Source organism: Bacillus rossius, chromosome 2, assembly GCF_032445375.1.
Source record: "Bacillus rossius redtenbacheri isolate Brsri chromosome 2, Brsri_v3, whole genome shotgun sequence".
Taxonomy (NCBI): domain Eukaryota; kingdom Metazoa; phylum Arthropoda; class Insecta; order Phasmatodea; family Bacillidae; genus Bacillus; species Bacillus rossius.
This window is the reverse complement of record NC_086331.1, coordinates 109,430,908-109,456,191: the sequence shown is the minus strand read 5'-3', so window position 1 is coordinate 109,456,191 and position 25,284 is coordinate 109,430,908. Positions and strand designations below refer to the sequence as shown.

At 35.4% G+C, this 25,284-nt stretch overlaps 1 protein-coding gene across 1 annotated transcript; it reads right to left on the bottom strand.

Moving 5' to 3' along the window:
- Positions 1 to 388: 388 nt before the first annotated feature.
- LOC134529602 (zinc finger X-linked protein ZXDB-like) lies at positions 389 to 25,284 on the bottom strand. Its single transcript, XM_063363871.1, has 5 exons — positions 24,594 to 25,284; positions 18,756 to 18,876; positions 15,545 to 15,685; positions 8,525 to 9,687; positions 389 to 402 (listed from the first exon to the last, which is right to left on the bottom strand). The coding sequence occupies exons 1-4, from the start codon at positions 24,928 to 24,930 to the stop codon at positions 9,114 to 9,116; spliced, it is 1,173 nt and encodes a 390-aa protein (XP_063219941.1). The 5' UTR covers positions 24,931 to 25,284; the 3' UTR covers positions 389 to 402; positions 8,525 to 9,113.

The following is a 25,284-nucleotide window of genomic DNA, read 5'->3' as shown; positions in this document are numbered from 1 at the left end:
CCTGAACATGAAAATAACTTTTAATTAAATGTAAAACATTTTAAAATTTCAGGTTATATTGTTTAAATAGTTTTAGTTTTTTTCTTTTTAAGAATTTTTCTTGCCAACATTATTGTATCTCTTGTGTGAATTAACTAACAACCTTATGAAATAAATGTAATAAGCCAGTCACCAAAATTATTACTAATGGAAGGATATTTAATTTGTTGGAATAAGTTAAATGGTTCACCTACTAAATATTTCTTGCACACAGTTTCACATTACATTTTGTAGCCATAATGTAAGTTACAGGTGAAATGAGGTCACTATGACTTGTTATGCTACATTGTTATTTGTCTTCTCCTGAACATCAGTATTCAGGTGTACAGCTTGTACAAGATGTAATGTTCGAATGGCTGATCACTGAAACATTCCGAGGGATTACACGTCAAATCAGCACAGACATTCTACCTTACTGTCTTAAATTTCAATGATTTTTGGGGTTACAGCTTGCAAACATGAAGCAAAATTAATTAATTTTGAGTTAGCAGTTTTTTAAAATAAATTTGCAAAACTACCAAAAAAAAAACCCTCAAATTGTGACTGTTTCTGGTTCACAGAAATAATTGTCACTCCGGAACGGTTAGTGCTCAAAAACTCAAATTGGTCCCACATGAAAGCATTTTTTTAATAACCTTTCACATGACATACCACTTGATGGGTGTTGCTTGATTAAAAAGTACCAAAAAAATTGTGATGGGAGTATTCCAAATTTGGTTTTCTCAAAAAATTATAAAAATTTCAAGAAAATTTTAAAAATTGACTTAACCATTTTTATTTCACAAATTAAATATCATTTTGGGATCATTATAGATTCATGAGATATGAGGTATAAAGAAGTGGCATGAGTTGAGAGCAGGTATTTAAAAGCAGCATTTTTTCATAAAAACTAATACATTTTTATTATTCTGAAAAACAAATATTGTTCAAAGTTCTCGCATACTAAGCCATTCATAAGAATTTACATATGTAATATCTATAAACTACTAACCAATTTTAACCTAAGTAGAATTTACATAAATGATAACAGTAGGCTAACCTAGTACTCTGTATTGAAGTGCCTTCATTGTGCATTGAATCACTGAAACATTTCAGTGGCTTTTGTTCCTAAATTTCAGGGAAGTAGGTTGTGTGTTTGGCAGGTTTGAGTAACTGGGTGAACATTCCACAGGATGTCTGCTGATGAAATCCAAAGAATATCAAATTGAGTACGAAAGATTGACATGATCCTGCAGGGTGGAGAAATGCCAGTTTGAATTCATCTGCCTCTTCACCTTTGTCAAAACATTAGCCAACCTGTCACACTAAAATGTTACTATGTAACCACGTTTCTCACTTGGAACTAGTATGTCTTAAAATGTCACAGAACACTCAACCCAGGTTTCAGGTAAAGAAAAAACATTCACCAAAACTTTCATTTTACCCACCTGTGGTATGAAAGCATATAGTTACATTGTGTCAAATTTTCTTCCCTTGTTAATTATTTTTGTGTAGCAAAGGAAATAAAAATACCCAAAATTTTCTTTTTCCTAATCATAGTTTTCTAGATCTTCATACAGCTTTTGAAGAATTACACGTGCCTCCAACACCATCACATGGCCCCTTCCCATGTACTGAGGCTGAAAAATGCCATTATGTATCCATAAGAGTGTCTGCAGTACCATCTCTAACTTTCTCCTATCCCACATCTGATATTCTATGGATTTCATCAGCAGACATCCTGTGGAAAGTTCACCCCATAACTCCAACCTGCCAAATACACAACCTACTTCCCTGACATTGAGGAACAAAAAGCCACTGAAATGTTTCAGTGATTCAATGCACAATGAAGGCCCTTAATACAGAATACCAGGTTAGCCCACTGTTATCATTTATGTAAATTCTACCTTGTTTAAAATTGGTTAGGGGCCTATGGATATTACATATGAGTTGTCTAGTTTGAAAACTTATTTTGCCTACAAAAAATATTTTTGGGGTTAATTGCGTCAATTGATACAGGATAATCATATGTACACATCTCGGAAGTCCACAGTTCCAAAAGATGTTATTTCCCACCTAAAAATCATTTTAAAAACTAGGTACAGTTCCAGAACTCGTCAAGTCCTCTTCATAAACAGTTCCTCAGTCCATTATGTCCACCACCCAATTACTGACCAAAATTTGTTAAGTCCTATTACCTTTCACTATTCACTATAGTGTGTCAGTTCCATTTGTCTTTATATACAAAATAACTAAGACTTGCTAGTTTAATACGAAAAACCTCACCAACAGCTGAAAGAACCCTCAAGAGTATGAGGAACTTTTCAAGGATGTTGGAACTGTTTATAAATCAGGCAATTATCTGGATGTACATGACTGGAAAGCAGCCGTCTTGGGCATTCCAAAACATGGAGAAACTCCAGCTGCACCAGGTACCACAAAAGCTCCAGAAAACTGGCATGTGGGGTTTATAACTAGCAAACAAATTATCCTGACAAAAGCACAACACAACAATTAAAGTGCAAGGCGAGATTGGCTACAACATAAATTTGGGTGTAGCAAATACAATCTGAAAAAAAAAAGGCAAATCCTGGAATGAAACTAGATCAGAAATTATTGATAAAGGAGTCATAGTAAAGGCTAATAAACTGGATGACTTGAGGTTTCTCCTTCAAAAACACGACGGGCCTGAGTGGTACATGCAGCCAAACCTCCAGTTCTATTTTTTTACATCAAGATGTCCTTTGATAATGAGAAGATAACAACCAGGAAAATATAGCTGGTGATGATAAAGGTGAAATACCTGTAGAAGAGGAAAAACTTTAGGAGTGTAACATGGACTTTTAATATATGAACATAACTTTCTTTTTCACAGTTTTTTATGTCTAGGCTTAGTTTTTGTAATTTTTTTATTGTAAAAGTTTTTGCAAGCAACTGAATTCTGTAACTTATGTACCAAAATTACTATTTTCACCTAATGTGAGTAGGAAAATGTTCCAAAACTCATTATGCCCAGTCATTTCCAAAACTAGTTATGACCAACATATTTTTTTTATTTGTAAATAAACTAAAACTTCAATACTTTTGGTAGTAGTCATACCAGATCAAAAAAACTATGAGTATAATTATAAAAAATTAAAACAATACTAAAATTTGTAGAGTTGAGTAAGAGGATTTTTTGTTTCCTAGGAAATTTTAGTTTTTGGATAAAGATTTTGAAACTGGGCGACTCATATACAAGTTCTTATGAATAGCATAAAAAGTGAGTACTTAAAACAATATCCGTGCCTCAGAGTAGTTAAAATTTAATTTTAACCAAAATGGTGCTATTAAATTACCTGCTCTCAACTCATACAAACACTGCTTTATGCCTCATATCTCATGAACTCATAATGATCCCAAAATGATATTTAATACGTGAAATGAGAATGGTACAACCTTTTTTGATAATTCGTCCAAATTTTAAAAATTGTCACCGTTTGAGAAAACCAAATGTGGAATATTCCATCACCTTTTTTGGTTATCTTTAAATTAAGCAACCTCTATCAAGTTGTATATTATATGAAAGTGTATTCAGAAAGCTTTTATATGGGATCAATTTCAGCTTTTTAACACTAACCGTGCCTGAGTGAAAATTATTTTTGTGAATCAGAAACATGAAAAATTAATTTTTTATGTATATAAGCTAAACAAAAAATCATTGAATTCTAAGAGGATCTGGTAAAATCTGAATTAAAAGTGTGCCGATTTGCCATGGAATGCGTCGTAATAATTAACACACTAGTTTTGGGACATGATTTCAACGGTTTATAGCTTTGTGTGACTGACTCATGGGAATGTGTTAGGATACACACTGGCAAGCACAGAAACTAAGACTTCAGTGCTAAATCAAACGTGAATTAACTAAGCATTAAGTAATACATATAAACAACCTTTTTCCGTAATGCCAATGCCATTTCATACTTGTGATGTGCTCAGTATAAAATACTCCAAGGTCGTTCAAATATATAATAATTCAGAATTAAAAACTTTCAGCAATGCTAAAAATAAACAAAAAAAGTTTAAAATTTTGGACTTATGTCATTGCAGTGCTATGCTGCACAATGGAAAAACACTTGATTGAACATGAAATTACATGAACAAGGGAAGTGAGTAATGCTAAGAGTTATGCACACAACTTACAAAGTTTAGCATAAGGAACAAGTAAAAGTGGTAAAAGAGGAAAAAAAAAAAGGATAAGAAAACAAAAGTACGAACAAGGCAATTCACAAAGACACACAAACACCACTGGAGAAGAGAAAACAAAGACAGCAGAGAAATGTACAAAGGAACATACACAGCAAGCTTCCAATGACAAAAACAGTAGCGAGTTATAAAAATGGCATCTACTCTTGTCATCAGGCCCTTAGACTAAGGATAAGTATGAAAAACATATGAAAAATTCTCACATACCCTGTCAAAGCAATGACGAACATAATCTCCTGACTGGCTGTCCTGCTAAAGTGGATATTGTTGACTGGCATCTTCCATCACTCGTCGTTTCTCGGTTATTTTGTGATGTCTAAATACATCTTAAATTTAGTGCTTTATTGACTAAATATATAAATGTTGCTAGTAAAAGTAGATTTTTAGTTTTCCATTAGATTTGCTTTGCTTCTAGATAAAATAAAGTAGTAATTTTCAAGAATATTCTGAAACTTGTCACAAAAATAAGTATGTATGGATTTTTGAGTGTCATCTATCTTAGTGCTATTGTTTGCTCTTTAATACGGTGGCCACAGAGATTCTAAAAACAAAATTCCCTGATAATTCTCTGACATGCCATCAAGTTAAAATATGTAGGTTTTTACTGTACAACAAATAAATCACGTCCACTGTCTTGAATATATTATATTCCAGGCAAATCATTTATGCATATAAGATGGTGCTTCCATTGTTTTTGGGTATTCTTTTTTAGTTTGAGAAACAATAAAAAAAATTGAAGTTTATTAAAATATAAAAGTGAAATTAATTTTGAATAAATCATTTTGCACTGTCTCTAAAACGAGGTTTGTCCGGAAAGTTTGTATAAATAATTCCTATAAACGCCTGAGGGTGATGGGGAGAGGCCCCAGGTCGGTCATTCCACTCAAGGCCATCCCCACCACTCAGTCTGAGCCCGGCCGCTCTATGAGTCACTTGGGTGTCACGTGCTTGTTCAAACTTGCCTGTTTTTCATGTTCCATCGGCATGGAGTTTTCTCTTGTTGAATAGCAGCAAATAAACATAACATTTCTCGTGAAACTAGGTGAGAATGGCCGTGAAATTTTTGAGGCTTGGAACCTTATGGCGAAGATGTTCGAAGGAACCAACCGTCAACAAGTGTTTGAAAAGGTTTCGGGAGGGCCGAGAAGAATTCAGAGACGACTCTCGTTCTGGACGCCCTTCCACTTCTGTTTGTGGTCGATTTGTGATTGTGTGCTAGGGGACCATTGTTAAACAGTCAGAATGATCGTTGAAGATCAAAAATACTGTTCATGAAATTTTAACAGAAAAATTAAAAATGAAGAAGTTGTGTGCCAAAATCGTTCTAAAGCTTTTGTCTCCAGAACAAAAAGCATGAAGAATGGCATGCTGTAAGGACTGGTTAAGAGCTGAAGCGGCTTTCTCGACAGGGTCATCACAGGAGATGAGTCTTGGTTCTAGAAATTGTTATGGAAATCAAATATCCCAAAGCAGGGAATGGAAACAATCTGGGGAGCTATGTATGAAAAAGTCAAGGAAATCGAGGTTGAACGTCAAGACAATGCTGTTTTTTTTGTTTTTTTTTTTGATTCTCCACCAAGAATTCATGCAAACCAAGCCAGACTTTTAATGGAAACTTCTATTTTGACGTTCTCAGATGCCTCAAAGCTCATGTGGCTCGAGGAAGGGAGGGGGATGGTGGATCCTCCATCAAGACAATGTCCCTGCACACACTTCGCTAGTTGTGCGAGAGCTTTTGGTTTCAAATTTGATTACTGTGACAAACACCTTCCTTATTTACCAGATTTGGCACCATGTGACTTTTTGTGTTTTTCCAAATGCAAGATGGTGCTTCAGGGACGGCGTTTCGGTGACGTGGAGGCCATCAAAACAGAAATTACAAGGGAGCTGAAGAACCTCAAAACCGAGGACCTTCAAGGAGCCTTCCAGCAGTGGAAACGGAGATGGCACAAGTGTATTGTGTTTCAGTGGGAGTATTTTGAATGGGGACAATATTAGATTTTTTTTTACCATTCTTTAAATCTCTAAGTACATATGTTCAAATTCCTGAATATAAGTATGCAACGTGGTTGGAATGCTGGAAATTGGTTCTTTTCTGTCATGTGTTACACAAATATATCTCAGAACAGCAATTTTAGGGAATGTGAAAAAATTTATTTAGGATAAAAGAACATTGCTGCTTGTATAATGCAGTGCCAACTTACAAACTAAAATACTGTGCTCGAATCTCACATAAGAATCATCCTGAAAGTTTTAATTTTAGGTAGTATCAATGTACTTTATGATTGGTTAACATTTTCAAACAAATTAAAATAAGGTCTATACACCTTTTCATTAATTGAAATGCTTTGGCAAACATGCTTTTAATAGTAGAAACCATCTATGGATTATTTACAAACTATGTATTAGATCTCTTACAAATATGTATACCCTTGCCACATACATTAAAGAAGCTCACTCGCGTCCAGTTTTGGTAAGCATGGTCGAACCTAATGTGAATGTCAAGCCATTCTCTGGGCAAATGCTACTTATTTTACCCACAAACCTAACAAAATAAAAATAAACATAAAAAAAATTTTTTACTGGCAGCAAAAATCATATTGTTCACTGAAACAATAGCACTAAGATGTTCACTGAAACTGAGGTGTTTGAAAACTTGAGCATCCCCTCCAATGACGAGCAGCTGGCAACCCCTGTGCCTGTGTCTTGGCCTTAAAAATAGCTAAGGTGCTAGGATATGAAGAGTCCTTGTACTGATATTCCAAAATGCAAGTGAAACACGTAGCCCTCCCAGTAGAGAATGTGTTGCAACATCACACTCTGGGGAGATCCCTGCTAGTGTAGGTGTTCTGAGCGATAACACTAGGGGCACAGCAACTTTTATCAACAAGAGCTAGAGACAAAGAAATATACTGTAAAAGGTTTAGTAAGTTCGGAGCAAATACAAGCTGGTCCACAAATGCACAGGATCAACCCCTGAAGCAGCATCGAGAGTCAAGAAAACACACTCGTATGGTGAGCCATTGACTCTTGTAAATGACCTCATTCCAATCACCAGCATTACTTACATTCTTTTACGAGCAAACAATAGTTTATACGAAAATCTCTCACCAACTATTACTAACACATTAATAAGTGATGAATAATCAATGGCCGTATTAGAGCCTATCCCCAACATTATTAACAGAAAAAATACACAAAATTGAATCAAATTCCTCCAGTATGTCACAGCCAATTAAAAATAAATATTACTATACTTACAGTGTATGTTACAGGTAAACATAAGACTGTTTATATTTCAAGCTTAAATATCGCCAGCTGCACTGAAAATAATTAATAAACACACGCACCAAATATCTCTATTTAATTAGCAAATAACTAATAGACTACGTTAAAATTCCAAGATCATAGGAAAGACAGGTAAGACTTTTCACAATTACTTCTTGCATAACATTCAAAAGCCATATTTTTAAAGCATAGTTTGTTAATAAAAGTATATTCAACTATGAATAGCTTTCAACACTGTAAGGTTAAGTATGATCAGATGGTTCTTATCAGGGTGAAAATGTATGCACTTTTAAACACAACTGTTCATCATTTAAGAAACTACTCTGTACTTGACTACTGAACACCCGAACAAAAAAACCTTTGCAGATAGTTTATTGTCTTTTACATGAAAACAAATCTCCCTCAACATTATATACATATGACCTTGATAAACTTGATATCAAGCCAATCACAAAGCGTTCTAGGCCCATTTGGAAACCATGACATTTCTGACTTTATATGTGTAAAGGCAGATATTTGGCCTATATGGCACTTACTTAATAATCACAAACTATAGATGCTTGTAGTGTTTTTTATGAAATATCTGATACATGCATATTCCCCATTATGATGATGTGCTTCACTGCTTATTTTTATGTATTGCAAATGGAGTTATCTTCCCAACAGTCAAGACCATTAAATAGTACAATTTGTAGGAAAACACAAATCAAGTTTCAATAAGTATTGCATACTCAGGAACTTAGCCATAAAGTACAATAGAGCTTAGAGTAGATTATTTTATATTGCACACATCACAGGCCACAGCTTAATGAATGATGTTAACCATTTCAATTACTTATCTTATTGTGAAACAAACATTAAAATATTTAAAAAAATAAAAATATATTAATTTGTACTGAGTATTTTTTAATACATAAGAGTAAAATTATTCTACTGTTACTCAAGAAATGATAAAGAACAACAATCAATTTACTTTACACACTGTCTGTATTAAAAACCTAGTACTCAATGAATGAAAGATTTAGCAGTCACACATAAAATATACATAGTTGGCGTTCATCTCAAAATGGTAGGATGTAATATGGGTATGGTGGCCAGCAGGATGCTAATCCTCATTGAGGAAAAATTAATAAATGTACATAAAATTTTATGACATGTTGAGAGTAAATCATAATTACAACAAAAATGTGAGTTAAAATAATAAAATGATTTTTCAGTTCTAATCTTGCACAAATCAAACAAATATAAAATATTCATCTCTGAAATATAATATATTTTTATGAAAGATTTAGCAATTTGCAATTTACAATTTAGGATAGCCAACATTGAGAACACATATGCCACATTAAAGGATTCACAGTTTGTAACATAAGCAATGCATACCCATTTTACAACCAAAAACCAACAGCCTACATGGATTTTTTATAGTGTTGCACTTTGTTAAACAAAGCAGATGGTAAGTAAGTAGATCATTTTACTTTTAAGAATTAAAATTTTTCAAGTAATACTATGGTTAAATTACACAGTTTTATAACCAAACAAAGTGATTGATTACAAATGTTTTAAAGCTGTGTGTATTGTGGTTGTGAGGTATTTGACGGAGGTTTGTCAAACTCATAATATTCACTTTTTGATTTGGCTAGCTGCATCAACGCCATAGCCCCCATCCACTTCAAACCATCATCATTTTCTGCAGAAGGGCATATCTGTTGGTCAGCTTCCTTGTTGGCAAGCATTAGCACAGTAGGTCTTGTTTGGTTGGCAACATCATCTTTGTCTGACCACACCAACGGTTCAGCCAGTTGTTTGTCGTCCCACAGGGATTGGTCCCGACTTGCTTCTCGCAGCCATCGCTTCTTGGGTTGCTCGAGTTTGTACTCTCTGGGCTTGCATTTCCATGACTCTGGTGATGATAAGCCTGCACCATCCGAGTCCACGTCAGAAGACAGAGCCTCCGAGCGATGCCAACTGAAACTTGATGATTTGCACAAGTTTTCTTGTCTACAAATTTCATTTATAAGAATTTTTCGAATTTTTGATTTGGTAACAAAACTTTCAGGAGTGTTGTTGTTTTCAATTCCTTTGCTCTTACACTTTTTTTTTGCTGGTGTCTTTTCTTCTCTTTCATGTTTGTACCTTAACAAAGATAACACAGCTTGTAACAAGAACATGTAAACATACTGACAATATTGACAGTTTTATTATATACTTGCAGATTCAAACTGGTTATTATTATTTTCTTTACAAAGCACTACTGCTACCAAAAGTAAAGGCACAGTTAAAATGAGAGTTAGAAAGAAGAACTGAGCACAATTAAATTTAAGTTACATAATAAAAAGTTAGGTAAATTACTTAATACCAAAATTATTACTTGTTTGCTATAGTTAAGTTCTTAATACTAAAAATTAAAGTTTTTCATTAACTATCATTTTATAGACTTTATTCCATTAGTGCCTAAAATCTATTCCAAAAACATTTAAACAGAAAAATTTTTTGTATTTAACACAAATGGTAAAAAATATATTATTACCTATAAATAAAAATATGCACTTTGTTATGTAAAATGTCACATTCCACATCTTTTCCTAATTTGGCCGTAAAATGAATAGCATCAATTGCTTTTTATAGTCACGCTTATGCATCTGCGAGAAATGATTGCTTGATCTAGTAATTGTGTAGTTATAAATAAAAACATACTTAAAAAATTATTTGTTACTGACAAACATTAAAGGAACAACTGTAAAAAATCTAACAAAATTATCTTGTTTCAAACTGCACAGGTAAATCATTGATGAATTCTTGGAAGAGGGATGACAGCCACAAATTGATGTCGTTGTTTACTTGCAGGACACATGTAAAACATTCTCGACATACCACAGAAGGAACTTCTTTTGGAAATTTATGACTTCCTACCACAAGTCGCTCCATTTATTCTGAATGTTCACCCATAACAGCACAGCTTTAATTTTATTAGGGCTCTGTCTCGTCAACATTGAGGGCGTAACAAACGGACAAGTATCACAAACACAAAGCAGTGAAACTGGGGAAGAAGTTCCAGGAAGTTATGGAAAACTAATCACGACAGCGGGCCCAGGATTGGAGTCCAGGCTCTAACAAATGTGAGTGTAAATGTCCAATGTTTTACCATGGCACCACATCGCTCAGTAAACAGCGCAATAACCCTCTCCCGCCCATGACTGCTTCCAGCGCACATATCAACTTTAGCTTGTATCTGGAAGGAAGCAAGCTTATAATAAAATCCCACTTAATCTGCAATGCAAATTTACTTTTTGAAACCTCTCCATATTCAGTTACCTTTATTTTTGCTTGACTTTTTTGTTAGGATATGAATTATTACAGAATTAATAATTAATTTTTTGACTGCCAGGATGTTGCTATTCCTAAATCCTTAGTGACATACTATTACTACAATTAACTAGTGTTAGGTTAAGGATTTTTATTTACATGGCACTTGTCTTTTGTTAACATGGCAATTTTTCTAATCAACCATACCAAAAAATTTGTAAAATGATTAAAATTATATTAAAATTCCACTGAAACATACATTATAAAATATTGCATATGGAAAAAAAAATAATTGTTTCAGATATGAAGTAAACAATAAAAGTCAAAGATGGGATATTTGTAATGTATTTACTATGGCACAAAGTTCAGATCATAGTTCCAACAAGTACATTTTTTGAGTCTAGTCAAGGGTCAGTAAATTATCATTGTTTTCTATGAAAAAGTTATCCATGTAAACACAGCCATTTTCATACTAATTGTACCTTTTTCTTTAAAAAAAAAAAAACCAAAGAGTGACCTATTGTTTAATGTGCATTCTTTACAAATGGCCCAAATACATCAACTAAACAATTTTTACTAAAGAAATTTATTTACATTTGAATGTAGTATTGCTTTATTCTTGGATAGATTTAATGTTTTGTACAAGTAAATTTTTCATAAAAGGAAGTTAATTTTCTGGTGCATTTTGGTGCCTTTGTGCAAAATACTTACACTGTACATTTGATTGAGAGAGTGCAAACCAATATAATGATGGGTAATGTTTAGTTCAATATTTTTATTGTTATACAAATCTGTCAACATTCTATACCAAATTATATATTGGGTTTGATTTAAGTATTGGATTTGGATTTAATTTTTTATTTCCGAAACATAAAAAAGTATTTATTAATTTTTTAATGCATAATGTACAATGTTTGTTTTCACATAAATTAATGAGTATTGAGGGTATCAAACTAAAAATACTATCACGTATTGAGTATCAAAATAATGGTATCTCAAAATAAAGAAATATTCCAAGTCTTTAAATAAGATTTTCTAATGTGCATTAACCACCAAAGTGAATTTTCCATCCCAGCACAAAAACCCAGAATCCTGCAGCAAAAAAAAAAAAATTATTTATTATTTTGTATCCTTTCAGGTACTAACATATGAACATTGAGAAATATTTTTTGATGTCAATAAATACATTTGAAATCAATCATTTTAAAATGTGTATGATGGTATGTTCAAATAAAAAATAAAATAGCAGTCAATATAATATATCATATGATGTATAACATTCTCAGATATTGATGCTAGTAGCTATATCTCACAGTAAACATAAAACTTTTGTGTCCTCCATGAAAAATAAAGATTGATGCATACATCTCCTTAGCCAAAGACTCATTAATTTTCAGGCTAATAAACCCTTCCAGATTTTATGTTGGAATTTTATCATGGTTAAATTACAAACTCCAGCACCAATGCCAAGGATGAAATCAGATCTACAACTCTTACTCTACTGGAGCTGCAAGATTAATTACATGTTTAACAACTCGATAATGGAAGTGCCTCAGGTTACTATTTCACTTCTCTGATTACCAAGTGCCTCATGTACTATTTCACTTCTCTGATTACCAAGTGCCTCATGTACTATTTCACTTCTCTGATTACCAAGTGCCTCATGTACTATTTCACTTCTCTGATTACCAAGTGCCTCATGTACTATTTCACTTCTCTGATTACCAAGCGCCTCAGGTTACTATTTAACTTCTCTGATTACCAGTTTATCATTGTCCTTGTCCCACAGTTGACTAACATATGCACAAGGCATTGCCACAGACAAACACCACAGCAGGTGGATGCACATTGTCATTATTTATAATGATACGGACTACATTATTGTTAATTATTTTCCAGTAAAAGTCCACACCTAATAGTCCAGCCCACAGACAAGTACTGCTCGCCTGCTATGAAAATAATAAAGTGAGGACAATAGTTGAAAGAAAGTTACTTAAAATGTAATTTGAATCAACTCTCTATTTACTGGGGTATGTTAACCGGTGTGGGGCTTAATGTACTTGTGTTCAATAAGTACCTCATAAATTATTGCCCTACATTAACAAGAAAGCATAATACACATGCTTTTGTAAGCCATGCTTGTGCATAGTGTGCCTTTGTGAGCCGCGCTCGAGACAGAAGTCTCGTTATCGACACATGATTTGTACCTCTGATAATTATTAGTTTTTGTTTGTTCAAAATCAATTAAAATGAGGTTTATGTAAAAACATGCTATATTTTGCCTTTTTATTTTTACTTTTTGCCCCCAGAACAATAGATAATTGTAAAATTAATGCAAGTGGCCCAAAGGTAAGTTTAATCAAGAAGACCTATAGAGTATTGAAGTTGCGCCCAAACCACTCTAACAGCATGATCAATATCTCCATTTTCACTAGCACATAGTTCATCTACTTAGCCTACTGTTCTCATGTTTGCATAACTCACTTTTCCCATGCCTAAAATAATAATATATGGAAGTGCCGAACACAACTGTACAAAAGATTTCCCGTACGAGTGGGGTTTGGAATCTGTCATAATTACTTTAATTCTGCTATGTTTTTGACCGACATATGACATTGAAAGAGCAAAGCTATTCATTTTTTATTTAAATTTAAATGAAATAAGCTTGACGCCTACTGCCTTGGTGGGGATGGGATACCGGAGTGGCGGAGTGACTGAGGATGACTCGAGTGGTTGGATTGCTTGGAAAGGGCGCAGCTAAGGGGTTGCAGTGAGGAGCCACACGCGCGCCTGTGGTGAACAAGAGATGGAAGTGGCTCTCAGAGTTGTGACGTCACCATGAAATAGTTTATTTGCATTATGCCATGCAGCACTGCAGACATAGCAGACATAGGAATCGAAATAAAGGTGAAGTGAGAATGTCTTGTAAATTAATGAGATGGGTTGACACACAATGGACAGCATGGGGAGACAGGAGGCTGTCTGGGCCGGTGACCAGCACTGCAAGAGGTTGAGTGCTGTGTCACGACCCATCCTCTGCGACTCCCAGTGTGATGTCAATCTGTCTCGCCCATGCAGTAATGGCAACATCTAGTACCAGTACCTTTGTTATACCAGTTACATTTCAAATTGTAGTTTATAGATGTCTCATGTTGGAACAGTTTAATGAAGAACATGTCAGTGCTGTAAGAGTGAAATGTTTATCTGTCTAAGGCAGATGGGGGTCGGTGAAGACTGTGTTTTCAAACGGGAACCACAATTAACTAGCATGTGCGAGTGAAGCCAAGCTGCCCCACAGCACGACTGAACCAGCAAACTGTTCGAAGTTGTACACGTTGAAAATAGGGGCTTGTGTGGGGCTTGCCAGTTAACACACAGCTAGGTCTTGGTTGTTAAGTTGTTATGTCAATTCATTGCAGATAAAACAAAAATCCACACATTTTTACATTCCCTTTGTCATCTATTTCATCTCCATGGATCCTCCAGAAATCTGCCACAGCCTTCCTATTTCTAAACTGTTATTAGTTCTGCATGACTGATCCAAACTACTTTTCTAAAAGCTTCATTACATTTAGTCAAATATCAACAACCCTCTGTTAGCGAAACTACGTGCTTGGAACGACGGATTCAATGTATTACCCATTAGAACAAGACCCAATGCATTGCTCTAGCATTACCAAGCTTCCTGCTGCACCACTATTTGTATAGTGCATTTTAACATAAAACAAATCCAAAAGTACAAATCATCTTTTCTTAAATAAAGTGACAGGTTTAAAACCAAATTTGAGTAGTTTTTCAGAGTAGTAACATAATTGTGTAATATAACGGAATGGCAACTACCCAGCATGTACAAGCAGCTAACACTTGAGACAATTTTCAAGAATAAACATAAAACTACATGTCAGATATGAACTAAAAGGTTTGTAACAGTGCACAATCACTAGAACATATTGTTGCACTGCTATCTAATTTCTGGTCTCATTTGACTCATTCCATTGTTTTTTGAATGTGTGCAAGAGTAATAAATTATTACTACATAACTGTTATAATGTATCAATTCTTTGGTTGAATGTAATTTACATTTGAATAAGTAAATTTATTTTTCTCAATTAATTTTAAGCCAGAATCACACCATCAGAAAATTATCTTAGCATAGTACTATAATAATTTTCTTATATTTAATTCTTTCTGCATACATCACTATAAGTAATTGCTTTAGACGCCATCGTTAACTACATCAGTGTCGCGGCTCCCAAGAACAAAGGCAGTTTTGACAAGGATTTTACAATAAGGTTTTGGGTCTAGGTTGAAAAAGCAAAAGCAAGAAATAAGTATTGACCCTAGCTCCTCCTAAGTCGCAGCAGCTAAAGGCTCCAGTGCCACCAATGTAGAGAATCAAGTTTACAAATTTATTGTTCAATATTAAATAATGGACTAGAAAGTAATCAATGCCTTTGTTGTAACGTTTTGGCAATGACTTTCTGTTAGTAACATTAATGTATGTGCATATGGTTAGCAGATTGGCAAGCATGCTGTGGTAACATTAGTCTGTCATAAAAGTAGAATGGCGGGAACAAAGGAACGAAACAGCATGAGAGAAAGGTGCAATTGTGTAGGAATATCAATGAAATACAACACAAACATGTAAAGAACATGCCACCAGAAAAAAATTAAATAATATGCACACCTTTCTAGCCAACGTATGACTTCCTTTGACTGTTCAGGATTTAACGTGACCGGCCTCAAAACAAAATCATCACTGCGACGTAGATAGCTTTGTGGGTGGTCAGGGCATCGTCGATTAGCATGAGTAAAACGCATCCCACACCTGAAACAAATAAAGAGTAGAATAAACAGACGTCAGGAATGCTGGTATAGTCTACCCACTAGCTATTTAGTCAGTTCACTGCGGCACTGCATTGTAGACAGTAGCTACAGCAGAAAGTTACTGGCTGTATTGACCTAAAAACATAATGTTTAATTTAATTTACTTCAAGAGTAAATTATCAAAATTAACTACACAATAGGTACTATAATTTTTTGTAACTGGAATAATTAAATCGATGATGCATTAGTAAGGTACATACATTTTTAATTTTCCACAAACATTTAAAATTAAATTTCAATTTCATAAACAGTTTGTTAGAAATATTAAAACTAACAACAGTGCATTATCGTTGACAAAAATTCTGTAATTATTATATCTAGTGTCTTATACTACTGAAGAAAGCTTTTATGTGGTTACATATTTGTGTAGTAGCAAACTACATACATTATGATACACAAAATAGGTAAATGTACAATAGGCAAAGTTGAAGCAGTTTTCAAGCTGTGACATAACAGGGTTCAGATAGCCAAGGGAAAACACTCAGCTACATCTATAAATATAGGATCAACCAAGTCCTTGGCGGGCAGTACTCAGCGGTCAGCTGGCAGCAGACGTCTGCGAGAATTCTGCGAGGCTCTGAATGATTTGGCAAGCATACTAGGGTGAGCGCTGGCGAGTGTCTCCAGAGGACTTTGAATGAGCGACACAGCAAGCACGCGAGTCTACCCAGGGCTGGTGCACTGCAGTGCAGGCTCAGCAGTGAGTTGGTAGTTCAGAAACCCCTCCGGTGCATTGTGGGCATGACGGTCCTTGCTGATGGGGCCAGCGTGTACCGCCCATTCCCGGGATCTGAACCAACAACAGAGCGAGGCTGCAAGTATAGCCAAGCCTTCCGAGAGGCTACCACACAGCGACAGATGGGGAGCGAGTGATGACGCGTCCATTTCACAGCCACATCATGGGCACGAGCCTGCAGCCGAACAGTATCAGGAGTTACGGCTCAGCCTCCGGTGTATGGAGAATTGAATGGACGGCATCACTGAGTAGCACTTTGACGAGGCAAGTAGCAGCACAGTGGGGTCCTGGAGCATCTAGCGAGCACCTCTCATGCGAGATGACGAGTGAGGATCACCACAAGCAGTCTGAAGTCGGTGGTGGTGCCAGCCAGTCCATGAGAGCAACCAGTATTTTAACTTAATTACTCATTATTCTGTTGGCATATACAGGTATAATAATAACTCTGTGTGACTTAAGATAGTATAATCAATACGTCTACTGGCATGATGAATATTACTCATACTTGATGCAAGTTGTGTAAACTGGCATTTGTTAAAATGTGCTGTCACTGCTACTATAACATGTTTACCAAAGGTCGCATCAAGTTAGGCACAAACAATTTTAATACGCTTCTGTCTAGTGATTAGTGTGTTTCTTGAACAGCACTTAGTGTGTTCGCCAAAAAATAATCTTTTGTAGGCATGGTGAAGATTAATATAGTTTTACAGTGGGTTTTTTTGTGGAGAGGGTATATTTAATATTGAGTTCAAAAGATGCCCCAACTTGAGACATGTTTTAGGCTGTGGGTGACACATGAGTGTATTACACAGTCCACTATCTCCTTATGTAGTTCAACGCTGCACCTTCACGACTTGGCTAGCACAGAGCTGACCAGCCAGGACCACCTAACGGAGTATACACAAGTGAGAATGGTTGTGCTAACAACTAAAAAAAACCTAGATATAAAAGCAGTATCAAAACTAAGGATAGATAATGAATTTCTCTCAATTTTCATGAGCCAAAACTTAACTCTTCTTCCAAAACCAGAATTAAATATACATTTAAATCAGGTAGTTTTCAACATCAACACTTGACAAACTAACATTTTTTTCAAAATAGATTTTTAAGACAGGTTTAAACTACCCCAACACAAACATCAGATTACATCACCCTGCCAACCCTTTTTTATGTGTTTTTCAATACATTTAGTTTATGATAGGAATTTGTAATTTCTACATAAAGTAAATGACAGGTCACACAGAAATTAATTTTTTTTTGGCCAGTATGTTCAAAACATGTCTTTTGTCCATGTCCATTTTAACTAAAACCTACATCAAAATTTCATCACAACTTAATGAATCATGGCTCCAACAACATTTATAACCACGGTGGTCCAACTGCCATGAAAAAATAATGATGTGCTTAAATGTAAAGCTACTTTTAAGTTTTCAGTCACGCTTAATTCACTCACTACATACTAGCAATTTAAAAATACTCAAATTCATAGTTTGATTTGCTAGAAAGATTTACCTCAAGTATTTTCATAGAACATAACAAGTATACAATTGAGGGGTTTGCTAAAAGAACCATAAGTCCAGAATTGTACTTTTTGTGTAACAAAGTTTGATTAGTCTGATTCTTGCTCCAAACACATAATAGGGTTCATTAACAAACAGCCATATCTCATTCGGATGAATCAACTTACATCTGGTTCTTGCACCAAACGAGGCACGCTATTGTATTGTATACTATGCACACTCTAACTTATTTTTGTACAAAAATGGACTAAATTGTATTTTGCAACAAACCCCTCAATTACTTTAACAGCAATTACACTTCAGCATGATAGGGGGAAAAAAATATCTAATCTTTAATAGTTTACTGATAAAGGATGTAAAAAATTGTTTCAATTATGTAGCAAAATACACTGGAGAATAAATATGTAAACAGCTATATAATTACATTAACATCTATTACACCTAGCATACTATGGACAGTAATCATTTGCAATGTGTTTGCTGTATCCCATGAAAGATAAGAAAATATATTATTGTGGACTTAGTAAGACATAACAAAACCATAATCTATACTTTTATTAAAACACAAGAGAAACCTGTTTGGTAGGTATTAATGTATGGTCAAACATTGTGGAGCCTTGACAAAAAAAACCTAGGGTTTATAAGGATTGCCTCACAAAGTACTAAAAACCAAATTTAAATTTTTATTTCAGTGCTCTTTATAGATATAACTTAAAATGACATAAATAATGAGCAGCATTAACATAATTACTTACCCATCTATGGAGCAAATGAATGGCTTCTCACCCGTATGTAGCCTTTGGTGTGTTTTAAGCTGTCCACTTTGAGTGAAAGCCTTAGAGCAACCAGGATAGTCACAAATATACGGTCGCTCCCCTGTTGAACAAGAGAATAAAAAAATGCAATCTATAGATGTATAATATTTGTATTTAAAATTCCTGAGAATGCTGTCAAAGTTTAATTCTCACAAAAAGTTAAACATGATAATACATATTTTGTACACCGACAGCTACAATATTTATAACACAGTACTAGATTTAAAAAAGTTAAAACTTTTCTGACTTGCTCCTGTTTCATGCAACTTCATAAAATTAACTATGTCACACCTGGTGTCAACCAAGTGCTATGCCCCTCCTACGAGCCTGATGCGACTAACCAACAGCCACCCTTCAAGGCTGCCCTACAGTATTTAAATCTCTCGCCAACCTGTGTGCATGTGTTGCCTATCATTACGTAAAGCCAATGCCACATTCCCTTTATTATAAGTAATTTTTCATTTATCGCCCCGAATGTATCTGTTTCTCCTTCAGCACTTAGAACAATAAAGACAGAGCCGTGCCATGCATGTGGGTTTTGGAAAGCACCCCATTCCAAAATATCTTTTACAATATTTTAAATGAAATAACTAAATAATATTATTGTAAAAGAGCCTCAATTTTGCTATAGGGATTTTACGGAAGAGTTTATTTTGTTTCCTCTCGGCGCAGTTTTGAAATTACTGTCATTACGGTACATGGACCCGCCAGAAATAGCACGTGACGCTCAATGTCACCACAGTGAGACCTCATTGATCGACACACGACACAGACTTTTCAGAAAAAACTAGCTAGCGCTGCTATTCATAGATATAGTAGAGAGTTCTCCCGCTAGATGGGGTTAGTGGATACCTTCAATAAACAGTTGCCCAGAATGCATCAGTTTGTAGGATAACGTTTGATCATGGTACTGTTTTTCTCTTACTGTTCTCTTGTTCCGCCTGCAAAGTCGTTATGGCAGATTTAAAAGAACAAAAACTGTGTTTGAAATTTTGTTTCCTGCTTGAAAAATTGACAACGGAAGCTTACCAAATGCTTTTAAGGAGGATGCTATGAGCTGCACACAAGTTTTCGAGTAGTTTTGGTGATTTAAACGTAGTGAGATGAGTGTTGAAGACCATGCTCATTCTGGGCGCTTTTCAACATCTCGAAACAATGAAAAAGTTGAAAAAATCAACAAGGTACTACCAAGTCCAGAGGTAGAGAAAAAATGATGTCATAGGAGTAGGCCATCATGGTTGGAATCGAGTAGGATTTCATGTTTTGGTGGCAATGGAGTTGACAAAGTTGATGTGTGATTGTTTCTTTGCTTGAGATGTAGTTAGTGGGAGTAATTGAAATTAGAGATCGCATGTGATGTGTATGTTTGCCGCTTGATTAATGAAAGCTTACGGAAAATATAGGAAATGTCAGCAACGAATACGTGTAAATTATTTTTAATAAACTCTGATGGAACTGGTCAGAAGAGATAAAAGTAGAGGAAAAATTACATCCATAAAGAGATAAGTCGGATATGTACTATCGTGCCAGAATTAAGCATGTATGTTGAATGAAGCTGGTGTTAATTAAGGGTTAGGTGAAATGTGAAATTTAATACATTGAGTTAGCACACATTCAGGTAATAAAAACTAAGTGAAAGGTTGATCAGGTTAGGTCAGCCACATTATTAATACTTTAATATATTCTGGATGAAACAGTGTATCGTGCGACAGAGGTCGGTTACAATATTACTACAGCTACATTTTTACAGAAAAAATTATGAAAAGTGTGGTTTATGGCCAGAGTTTGTATATACAGTACTTTACACTTGTTTCTTGTTACTATGTTATAGGTTGTGGGTATCGTAATAAAGACTACCACTTTTAGAATGTGATACAGGCACTTGAAGTTTAATTGGAGGGGAGGGGGAACGGTAGAGGAAGGAATGTCGTAGGGGTACGCAAATGATAGAAAATTATTCAGGGGTTTTTCATAAGTTGGTATCATTGTAGTCTCCACAGCATAATGTATTTATCAATGCAAATATTTAAAATGATAATCATTTGTAATATGCACAAAAATTTTATTTGCATCATGAAGCAGAGTACGGTTCTACCCAATTTACTCTTCACCTATCCCTCACTTAGCACGTCTTCATTTAGCGCGATGTTAATTTTATTTCCCCAGTCTCGAATAGCATGTCTGTAAATTTCAGTTAGCGCGAAATTTCCACAGGAAAAAAAAAAAATCCGGGGTACGACGCCACAAAGTCTGTTTCAACTTCTGTAAACAACAGACGTGCCGTAGGATAGTTAGCCAAACAAGGGGTGAAGAGATGCGCGTGCAGGTCTGTCGACGCTATCGGCTGTTGTACAAACATCAGCTATGGTAAGTTAAATTGCGGCTATGGAGTGTAAAGGACCAAATTTTTTTTTAGTCCGAGCGTATGCCGCCGTGCCGTGCCGTACCGTTGTCGCCTGGCCATAGACTGGGCCATGAACTCAGTCTAGCCAGTGGCAAGTAATTCACTCAAAAGCAACATCTGCCCATTCAGCTACCGGTAACAGTACGTGCTTGATCACTCATAATACATCGTGTTCAAGTATCTGAACAAAACTAGAAGTATTATGGCGCGAAGATTGACATGAAGGCCACGCTTACGTTGGTCGCACTTTAGTTTTAAGCAAGTCAACTGTGAGCACAATTTCCTTTTAAATACATTTTTAAAAGTTATAACCTTTATCTGTTAGTCTGCATCACTGCGGTGTACTGTTTAAAAAAAGGTAGCGAGCGCTAGTTGGCATCATTTATGCTTGGCTATGTTTTCGTGGTGTGTACTACAACGATAGTTATGCGTTAGTTCAGGCTCCCATTTGGGTCACAGATTTTGTTTTTTCTATTTAAAGTTGAAGAAAGGTTTTTGTTGCATGACTTATTCATTTAAATTGTTTGGCACACTTTTTATATTCTACTTTCTAAATAAACGTACTTTCCATGAATGGGTTATATTTTTATGAATAACTTTACCTACAAAAATCGCACCCCTACTTTTTAAACTTGATATCATTATAAATTATGCGACGATTATGGGATAAGACACTGTAAGCACTTTAATTTTTGAAAAATTAAAATTGAAAAATTAAAATGTAAGTATCCGGACAGTAACATTGGTTTCACTGTCAGTAAAGGATTGTTTGGAAAGGTACGCGATGTGAGTTGATGGTCATGCCCGGGCGGGCAAGTCAGCCAGCCGACTGACGACAAAGTATATAACCACGTATCTCCCATTACGCGGTGTCGTATTTGTTATACAAAGTGCGATGGGAGGCATATAAAGATTAATGGTGTGATGTATTTATAGTTGAGTGTTATTCTACGCATTTATATTACGTAAAGTACGAGGGTTATTTTTTTTTCAACCTCCGATCTGCTGTAATAAAAAAACAGGAATGAATTGGGAAATTATTTTAATGTCAAAAGAAATATACATCTTTACTCTATTTTTCCACATAATCACAGTGCAGATTGAGGCATTTGTCGTAACGATGCACCAGCTTTCCAATACCCTCTGCATAAAATGATGCCTCCTGCCTATTCAGCCACGTTTTAACAGTGCTCTGCATTTCATCATTGGTGTTGAAGCGTCGTCCTTCAAGCCACTTTTTCAACATGGGGAAAAGGTGATAGTCACTCGGTGCCAAATCCGGACTGTAAGGAGGGTGATCAAACACTTCCCATCTTTAACTGAGGAGTGAGTTGGCCGCTCCACATGGTTGGTGGAAGGGGGTAAACACTACGAGACGTGTCGATTCGTGTACGAGCGATTTAAGTATTGATTAATGGGCATGCCATGGAGAAATGAAACTGTAATCACACTGCAGGGCACTGTTAAAACGCGGCTGAATAGGCAGGAGGCATCATTTTATGCAGAGGGTATTGGAAAGCTGGTGCATCGGTACGACAAATGCCTAAATCTGCACGGTGATTATGTGGAAAAATAGAGTAAAGATGTACGTTTCTTTTGACATTAAAATAATTTCCCAATTCATTCCCGTTTTTTTATTACAGCCAAACGGAGGTTGAAAAAAAAAACCTCGTATATTTTCCTACACAATTTTGGAACAAATTAATTAAATAAGCCTTGCTATTTAAGGGGCCCGCCTACCTGGGCACACATACGGTGTGCAGAGCTTCAGGAAAAACAACGCGATTTGAAAACTACTCAAGATATCCGAGTGGGGCCTATTTACGAATAGCATTTAAGAGTTCGCTGAGGACCGAAAAGTACTTTTAATTTCGGATTAAGTTTTTAAACTGTATTTTTAGAAGCGTTAAAATGCCTAAAACGCGTGTTTTCAGAGTAATTTTTAGGCATAAAACAATCAGTACAGATTCTTGAAAGCACTTAGAGGCTTGCATAACACCTTTATCTTCATTTCTCCGCCATATAATGTTACGGTCACCGCTCAAACTTCACAGTTATCCTGTGACGACGAGAAGACTGCGCGCCAGTTCAGAGACTTGCGCTTAGAGGCTATACCGCGCTGGAAGCACCAGCGAGCATCGCGCTTATCATCCCGCCTCACTAACACACATACACCCCTGACGAGGCGGGCCCCTTAAGGAAACTAATGCTTGAGAATATGCAATTTCGAATAACACAAGAATTTTTAGGAACAAATTAGTTGTGCTAAGTGAGGGATAGGTGTATTTGGCGATATTGGTGTTCAAATCGTTAAATGTGAAAAATGTAGAAAACATTTTTACTTGATATCATGTAGTGGAGTACAGTCCTACCCAGTGTCCTATATTTGGCGAACGGTATTTAAATTGTTGAATGTGTGAAAAATTAAAAAATAAATTCTTGTTATCATGAAGTATAGTCCCACACAGTCTACTCTATTTTTTGATATTAGTATTTAATTATGTTAAAAATGTGAAATATATTATCAAAACTGTGATACTGGTATTTAGTATGTAAAAATGTCCTTATTTCAAGGAAATGTGTTATTGGTATAGTAATGTAGGACAGAGTTGGGAGGGAGGGGGGATTATATATTAGTTAACGATACTGGAAAACAATAATTATAAAAAAAATAAGCAAAAATAGAGAATAAAATGTTTCCCACCAAAAACCACCATATTCTCATGCTGTACCATAAGAATGTAGTTGTGTTAACAATGTAAGCAAAGCCATCTTGGTGATGTCATCAGTATTGTTATGGAATGGGGATCTAGAATAGTCCCAAATGTTTAATCGTGCCCACTCAGAATACTCATATTCACTTACTTGTTCCATAGGATTGTGGAGATGATAATGTAAATATCTTATGTCAATGAAATCATAAAATTGTTATGGAATTATTTAGAACAAAATTCCCTCAGGTGTTCTTACATTGACTAGTGGACTCCTAGAAAGTGATATTACACACTAGACATGATACACCATTTAACTAGCAGTAACAAAGAGATCAATTCTGCTAATGCACTGATAAGTAACTGGAACACATATTCATTACCAATCAATAATGAATAAACCAATTCAGTTTAAGTTAGGGACCAATCTAACAAAATAGCATATGCCTTTCAAACTTTTATTCAACTATTAAGTATGCTGTATGCAAAGTGCACAAATATTGAAAATAAATTTTGCCATAGGATAATTTAAAGTTATAATACAAAACGTTACACTTACACAAAAATATTACCTAGGTATAAGGAAACTTGTGATATTTAAATGGACATAACATGATTGGTACCGGTATGCATTACAGATCTAGAGGAAAACATGTTTCATACCTGTATGAGTACGAAGGTGGGCTTGCAGAGATTTCTCTCGTGGAAACACTCGTTTGCAATACCGACACTTGATGGAACTATGTGACGTAGAACCTTCAACTATTAAGTTCGAAATATAATCAGCTCTTGGCCTGCCTCGTTTTGCTTCTTGCAGATTCCCTCCGTTAGGCGACGAATCGGAGCACGAAGAATGAGAGGACAGAGGACTTTCATCTTCTTTAACACCATCCTGCCAGTCCCACATATAATACACTGACTTATTGCACCCTGAATCTTCATAACACTTTTTAGAGTCCGAAAACCCCCACGGGTCACACCTAGCCGGGTTAGATGACATTTTTAGCAACTAACCGGGGACTTGCAACTACCACCGGCCCGCTGCCGCCAAATTATCACCAACATACCTGCGCGCCTTTTTAGTATGCATTTCAAACAAAGATTTTTTATCTGTGTGGCTGTGCTAAGTACACTTTCACACACATTTTACTTCGACGGCAAATAAAAATCAGAAGAATTTTGTTCTGAAACGTTGATTTTCCAAACACACGACACTCAATGTATTGAAAACATATTACTTGCTTTCCCGCCCGAATTTTTTTTTATGACAAAGTTAAATAACTCGTTTCCATTAAAGAAAATGTTATTATTTTATTATAGTTAGAAGTATCATATTTTGTCTACACATTCATAA